Source organism: Monopterus albus, unplaced genomic scaffold, assembly GCF_001952655.1.
Source record: "Monopterus albus unplaced genomic scaffold, M_albus_1.0 scaffold1.1, whole genome shotgun sequence".
Taxonomy (NCBI): Eukaryota; Metazoa; Chordata; class Actinopteri; order Synbranchiformes; family Synbranchidae; genus Monopterus; species Monopterus albus.
This window is the reverse complement of record NW_018127881.1, coordinates 225133-233270: the sequence shown is the minus strand read 5'-3', so window position 1 is coordinate 233270 and position 8138 is coordinate 225133. Positions and strand designations below refer to the sequence as shown.

Here is an 8138-nt window from a genome sequence, read left to right as displayed (position 1 = left end):
AGTGGGTGCCAAGTGACAATCAGCAGATAACCTTAGGTTGGAGGACCAGAGTGATTGATTGATTGATTGATTCGCTTATGAGAAGTTAGTATTTAGGATATGAATTGTAGTACGTGTCTTAGGAAGATTCATGTCCCCTATGACCTTCTCTGACTTCCCATCCATGTACATGAAGGCTGTGTCCACATGACTGTGTCCCTTGTCCAAGAAAGTCTTCACCATCTCCGTCTGTTCAGCGTCAGCTCGGCTACCGAACGGCATAGTTCCCAACACGGACACCGGACACTTAGCACCAGACGACATGTTTCAAGGAAGAGTGTCGTAAAGTTGCTTCCTCGGTATAAAACGGAGCATGTAGTGCAATAGGCTATAACTGGCTTCTTGACTTATTTGCTTGGCTGCAGTTGAGTTAGTGCAAAGTTCGGTGTCTGTGGCTGTTTATTGACGGTTTAGACATGAAAGTTAATATTTGATCAAGTATCTTCATTGATTCATATGTAGGGCACTTGTCAGGCTAGATGTGGCATGTAATTTTTATATTTAACCACGAGGTGTCAGCATTCATCAATTTTACAATAAGGTGCTCATGAGGTCCTCCTGCTCCTGCAGTGAGCTTAGTCCGTGCAGGGCTGTATGGTAAAAGTGCATTTTCTTTGTTTGGTCACATGTACAATGAGCTGACAAGTCTGACAGAGTTGTTTGGTTTTCCCTGTGTTGTAATCGTAACTTAAGAGGCACGCATATGAGTTTTTTGTGATTATAGGCCTACCCCCCTTAAGGCTGGGTTGACCCGCAATAAGAGGCAAAAATTGCATGGGGTCCTTATTAAACCCCTCCTCTCACACATGTTCCCCAACCCATTCTGGCCAGAGTCCAAGATGTATATCTACAGTGGAATTGCTCTGTAAAAGGGTTGCTGCAACTTAAATTGGGATAATTTAATTAAGTGGAACTTTGTTGATGAGTATACAGTACATTAAAATGTATTGATAAAGGCCCCGTCTTAGACACGTGCGCTCGATTCTATGTGGTAACAGTGCAGGACCCATGGCCATTTTTATATTACTTGTGTTTTAGTATGTCAAATCGCCAAACAAATTTTAAAAATGATACACAGTGCAACTGCCACACAGATGACAATTCAATTTAAGCAATTTAAACCCTTTGGTGAAGATTAGGGGGTTTTCCTACATGGCTAAGATTTCATTGTAGTGGTGTTATTTGCAACAGTTGTTCAGCAACACTGAAGTGGTCTTTGATTCAAGTCTGGATTACCAATCAGGCAAAGTGGGCAACTGCCTTATGACCCCTGACCCCAAGGGTCCCTCTAAAGCACCATGTTTAGCAATTTGCCTCAGTCCATTATCAGCTGCTTTAGGCAGTTTTGAGGGTTTAGAGCTCTTATTTAAATGTTTGTAGTTATTTTACATTTGATGTATTGCATCAAAGTTGGTGTAAAGGTAATTTTCATATTACTCATGTCTGGTGTCTGTGTATACAGTGAACCTGCCATGTGGTCTGATTGGTCCCAGAAGCATATTTTTACTCTGTGGCTTCCACACAGGTTAATCCAGCTATGGCTGTAGGTTTTTTATGGTTCAGAAATAACCCATACATCTTGGATGAGCTCCGATATGTCTGAAAACCAGTGATCTAATTAGAACAACATGCTGTATCTGATGTTCTGGGAGGGTGCACAGACAGTGGTGACCCGAGACTCTTTGGGGTTATGAACACACATGCGTGCAATGAACGCTCTGTTTAGAGAGCAGCAGTAGTCAGTCTTGGCGGCTGACCCTTTGACCTCACCATCAGCTGCTTGCCTTGCAGGGTGACAACTAGCTGCTTCAGGCCTCCTCATCCCTGAAGTCAACCCCAAACATCCCCCGTTGCTCCTCAGAGGATAGTATATTACTCCGTGTCCTACATGGCCATGTGTACCATGGTTTGCATTATGCTAAGTGTAGATGCCTTGCGCTTTTCTTCATCACTTGTTGACTGAACCAAATAAAAACATGGTTGGAGAAAATCCCCTTATAAAAAGCCTTTGTATAAATGCATCCCTCTATGCAACTTCAGATTTCTCGAGAGCGCACAAAAAGCACGGCCAACAGAAGAGTTTGATGCGTCTGCTAAAGCTCCAAATAAAATCTCTTTCCGTCAGTGCACTTTGCTATTGCGTGGATTTCAGAAGTCGCTGAAAGCTTCAGTAGTAGATATTTGCATCCTCCACCCCCCTAAACCCCTGCCATCATTACCAAGTTTATGTAGGGAGACAGAAAGCGCTCCACGAGTTTCTGGCCGCCAGTCTAACATCTGCACTGACGCAGCGAAGGTGAGCTGCGGTTTGCGGTCGGTGTCACAGCGGCTCAGGGCGAGGAAACTACACTGCATGTCAATGGCTGCGTCATTTTTGGATCGCGCTGGTCATTTCCACACAGAATATCGCTTACACGCGTTTTAGGGTTCTTCAAATGAACTGCGCGCATTTCTAAGTACATTTTTTGTTTATTAGACTTTGTTCGGGAAATGTATGAGTTATACTCATGGATGAATTTGTGAGTAATTGACATGTTTTAAAACATTACGTAGTGTAATAGAAGAAGAGGAAAATGATTAGTGTTGTTTTTTCCTTTTTACTACTATTTATTAAAAATGCTAGTGCACTGCGTTTGGATATCTCCAACAATCTCCAACCTTATATGTGAGTAACCTCCTTCCTGTGTTTTATTGTTTATAGGCTATTTGCAGTGCTTGGATTTATCAGTCACACATTCAGTAGGGGTGATGTTAACTTTTAATTTTTCCTTAGATGTTTTACAGTATTTCTTTGAAGTTGGAGTGTTAGACAACTGCTGGTTCATCTGCACATGCATAAACTTGTGTCAAAGACTGAGGCAGGATGCAGCCTTGTGAAGTATTTTCCTCTTGTTTCAAAGGGATCAAACAGCAGCTGGGTGACAGATCTATTCTGAAAATGCAGGGAATTCAATTTGGTAGACTATTGTGCACTCTCATCATGGTCTTCACTGCATGGCATCACTGTAACTGACATGATTATACTGTATATTGGATTCATGTGGATGGTCTGTGCTGCATTCCTGACTTGTCAGATGCTGTTTGTTTTATGTCCTTCCAAAGAAAGAGCCGCTCAGTTAGGAGTCATTTTAAACCACAAAATAATAAGGAACTTTAAATTATGTGAGAAGAGTTTCTGTTGTTACCTGCCACTTATAATACAGGTTTTCTTATGTGCCCAGTACATCACAGTTGAAGGCTTACTGTATTATACCTTGGGGTAAAAAAATGTTAACTGTTCTCATTTTCTGCTGACATTCAGTCGCATACATACAAGTGAAAACATGCATTTTCTGCTGAACTTCCAGTGAAATCACTGCACAGTAAATGTTTCATGTGAATAGCCCTGAAAATTGTGGCATTTTTTTTCTTTATTGTAAAAATATTGTTCAGTGAAATGGTAACAGGTTTTTTTTTTGTTTTTTTTTGCTTATATGCTTTTTTTTCTTGTCTGGTTTCTCCTGAGTAGAAGCAGCCCCTAAAACACTTTCTGGTAACACAAAAATATTCACTTTAAGTTGAACTGCGGGTATTATTTTGTGCTTTGTAGCTCAGTATTTTAAAATGTAATGTGAGGAACTCTCCTTTTAATCTTTACAGATACCAAAACCAGACATCATAAGCAGGCTTGCACCTCAACAGGCATTACACTTTTGTCAAGTAGAAAATACCCTTGTAAGATTTGACCATCTGTGTATGAGGAATTGCCCTGCTGCCCTTTGTACATGTGTAAAAACGGCTCAACATTTTGACCTGTCAAGTAATTTTACTACTGTTTTTGTTTCAGGCCCAATGTGTGTGTGGAGAGGGAGATGACGCTGGTCGCCCAGAGGCAGCCGTGCGTTCAGGCCTTCACACGCATGGTTAAAGTGTGGAAGCAAGGCTGTGTGGGACAGTCATGGTGCATGGGATACGAGAGGAGGTGAGTAATACACCTCGTTTGTATCTTCTACTTTGTTTCTGTAGTTGGAACCTCTGAATCTGTCACACAGACATTTCCAGCTTCCCCTGCAGGGCTTGTAGTGCTTTGCTGATTAAGCCCTGGCCACAGACGAGCATTAATAAATGGTTTTTGCAGTCACCATGAGTCATGCAAAAGTTTTATTAGTTTCAGGAGTTTCTCAATGTACCGCTGACACTTGCTTTCTCCAGGTTGTATACCATGCTACAAAGCTTGTTTTGAAGGCAGACAAGGCCACAATTACTTGCTCTAAACAAAATGTGTGTTTCCACAGTGTGTAATGACTGTAGAGCAGTGAATGGCGTCTCAAAGTATAGGGATAGGCGCAGCTCTCTGAAGTAGAGTCTGCCACCCTCATACTTTAAAAAGGTGCCTTAAAATGTCTGGGAAATGTTGACTGAGTATTATACTGAGTGTTATCTAAAAGGCTCGGAGTCGTTTGATCACAATGCATCTTAGTTTTTCCTAATCCTTCAGTATTCAGTCTCATGAAACAAGGTATATGTATAAAATATTGCTGTATAATCCCTCAGCACGTGTATATGCTCTTTCCATTGCATTTTGTCATTTCTTGTAGTGTTTCATTATTTTTAGATTTGTCCAGTTTTTAATCTAATATTTATGTTAACAGGACAGCATACTACACGGCATACAGACAAGTGTACAGACAGGATTATCGCACTGTGTACAAGTGCTGCCCTGGATGGTCTCAGCTTAACGGAGAAGCCGGGTGTCTGTATCGTAAGTGTCGTCATTTCATACATGTTTCTATTCCATATAAAATGCAAAAAGAAATTTTCTTTAGTTTAAAACTAAATGTGCAGGTGGGTGTGTTTATTATTAGGCAATATATATTTTCTTGACTCAGCAGGAGGAAGGATGGTTCAAACTGGCAGGAATACTTACTGACTTTCACAAAAAGAACAATGAAAAATAAATGAATCTCGCTGCTGTAATAACAATCCACGGGTCTATGGACAAATAGTTCTGATGGTCACAGTGGCTGTCAGCTTATCTCATTGTGGATAAACTTGGCTCCACACTGCTGAGACCAAGAAGCCTTTTTTGATGGGATTTTTACACCCATTGATCCCGAGCACATAGCCTGCAAAGCCTTCCTGTAAACAGTTTGTCCCCTGGCTGGAAGATTGACCAGAAAGCTTCCATTTCCCTATCCTCACCTGGAAACGCTCTGTGTGCTTGATGGTCCGCCCTTACACCCCTAGTCCAGCCATATTACTCTCTGTAGGGAAGTGGCTGGGTTGGGGTGTGTGAGAAGATCTCTTGGATGAGCCTGTGTCATCAGTGTCTTATTATAGCATCTATGCTCTCTCTTCAAAGAGCCCTTTGTTTCCAGGGTGAATGTTGCAGTGTTAAATGATACAATGGTGCATTACACCGTCTGCTCTCAATAAGCCAGGTTTGTTTTAAAACACTCTTAAAGAGACATTCCTCAGTATTGCCCATTGTCTCGCCTCGCTTTATTTGATGGGGGACTTTTTTCCTCTTTTTGTGCGACAGTGGCTGCTTTCGTTCGTCGAGAGGCGAGGCTTTTATCTCTGTAACCAAAGACGTGGCAGCACTTTGAGATGGGACAAACTAATCACCCTTTTCTCTCAGCCATTGAACCAGGATAAAAGGAAGCTCACACACAAGCCCCCCTCTCCCACGCCTGTGCACTTTGCTATGCAACTATCTGTACTGTACCTCAGTCAACACATTGTAATCAGTGGGGCTGTTTTCAACAGCATCTCTGACATCCAAAAGGAAAACCTGCTTTGCAAAATGTACTGCTTTAGTAAATCCTCTGAAAACTCCCCAAATGAGGGAAAAGATGAGAATACTTTGTTTAGAGATGGTGATTTAGTGTCTGGCACTTTGAGGTTTCTTTTTGATGCTTGTCTCTCCACCCTCTTTCTCTCGCTGTGTGCAGCCTAATAAAATGTCAGTGTAATGCAATTAGGCTAATGACCTGTGGCCACTGTGAGGCAGCTGAGCAAAATGGAGGGTCTAATCATGGTGTCAATACAGCATACACAGTGGATAGGAAGTGGCTTTCAACTTTGCCCTTCCTTTTGTTCATCCACCCATTGTGCAGATGTTGATGTCCTCTGAGTTTTGCAGTTCAAGCACTGAGTTGTTTCTTTGCAGCATTAGCACATATTTGGACGAAGAATATGCCACAACAAAGAAAACATCTGGTCCATTTCACATTTTATTCTACTATTTTGACCCCCTCTCTTCTGTTTTCCATATCCACTTCAGACTACTATCAGATCATTTTAAGGGTTTATGAGTTTTCCACTGACACAGTAGCATTGATTCAAAGTTCTTCAGAAGTTTATAAATATCCAGTTTTTGTTTTCCAAGTGAAGAGTCAAGTTGAAGACAATTTTAAAGGCGGTTCTTTCACCATGTACATATGCTTCTCTGCTGAAAAGCAGGTTTAGGGCTGCAACTAATGGTTACTTTCATTGTTGCGTAATTTGTAAAATCAATTAATCATTTAGTCCAGACTGGTTTTTGTGGGAGACATGCTTGCAAAATCCTTTTCATTGTAGAAGCTGGTTCCAGAAAATGGTTAACATTTTTGCTCAAAAAAAAAAAAAAAACTGTTACCAAAATAGATGTGGGTTCTATTTCAGATTTTAGGAACACATGTATTCAGAGTTTTTACAATCTTGTCAAAGTTTTAGTCAGGTCACTTGTGGAGACGGAACCTAGTCTTTGAAACCACCAACCATCTGAGTGCAACTAGAGTGATTTTGTTGGCTCATTGACCATCGGGTTCTCCTGAAGCTGAAGAGCTCTTAACTTTGTGTTGGTGACTTCCTCCACTTAAACCCATTGGACAGCCTCTCAGTCACTGAGTTAAGCCATTTACGCCAGCCACTTGGCCAGGTGAGGACGGACAGGGTCAGCCGGGAGTGGAATCGAACAGTTATGTTGATTGATTGATTGGCGACAGTGAGCTTTGTGCCAGAGGTTAAGGAGCAGGGACAAATGGCTCCTCCATTTTGTCGTCCTCGTTAACTGCTGAATAGACACTGGCCTCCTTTTGTGATGGGACCAGTCTGGTGAAGGTAGCTTCACGTGAAATGGGCCCCATGGCCAGAGGAATGAGGAAATGGTCCTCTTATTTAGCCATGGGTGGTCTTTTAGTGTGTGCTTGTGTGTCATGAAACATGCTACTTACTGTCAAACAGGTAAACATGAACAGATCAAGGTTTGTGTTGTGTTGTCCATGTTAAGTTAAAGAGCATGCAACTCTCACTGGTGGCTTGTTGTAAAGTAAACTTAATGTGCTGTTCCTGTATGTCCTGTGAGTAGACATAACTTAGAACAAACCTCCTCTGCTCGCTTGGAACCAAAAATGGTACTAGGTACTATCCCCAACATTTGACCGAAGGAAACACAAATAAGGGGGGTCAAGTTGAGCCGGTACCAGGCGGTGGAAAGGGGCTTAAAACATTCTTGCTGTGCATTCTTGCCGTGCATTATTGTGCTTCCTTTGTCAAACCATCCTAGTGTTTAGCTCAAATAATATTTAAGTCTTTCAAAGAAACCTGTCAGAGATCTGACATAGCTAGGTCTGGATTTTAGAAAAACGCTTTGAAATGCAAAACATAACTCATTGCCTCAGAATACAGTGTTCATCTCTGCCCATACCAGTTACGGCACCAAACGGGGTCCTGAGTTCAGGCTTTGTGTCTGTGAATTGCCCTAAATGTGGTCTCCCTCTGGGGGTTAAACAGAGTGGACCCTAAACAAGACAGGGCTGCCTCTGTGTTGCTGTGGTCATCCCCTTCAGAAGCTGTGAGGGTGACACCTGCTCGTTGGTTTTCCGTTTCTCGGCGTGAGTCGCTGGCCCCTGCACCATTTCTTATTTTTGTGAAAACTGCTAATACTCTTAGGTGTTTTTGTAATAGAGTTGAAGACTTCAGTGTCATCTGAGTGGGTTTTATCCCCCGCTGCATGCCACATTAAGGACTTATTTCAATGAAGTTTAAACAGTGCACAGGATGGAGCAGCCCAGAAATGCCATGGGTAGCTGCCAACAACCCTGTGTCTCATGTCTCAGAAGCAGGGATGTACATTC

The 8138-nt window shown here is 42.0% G+C and overlaps 1 protein-coding gene across 1 annotated transcript in view; it reads left to right on the top strand.

The window, feature by feature from the left end:
* Nucleotides 1–8138, top strand: part of megf6b (multiple EGF-like-domains 6b) — a 64780-nt gene that overhangs the window by 782 nt on the left and 55860 nt on the right. The window contains exons 2-3 of the mRNA XM_020602037.1: nt 3866–4000; nt 4671–4780. Of these exons, the coding sequence (XP_020457693.1) occupies nt 3891–4000; nt 4671–4780 (220 nt within the window). The 5' untranslated portion in view covers nt 3866–3890. The remainder of the gene's footprint in view (nt 1–3865; nt 4001–4670; nt 4781–8138) is intronic.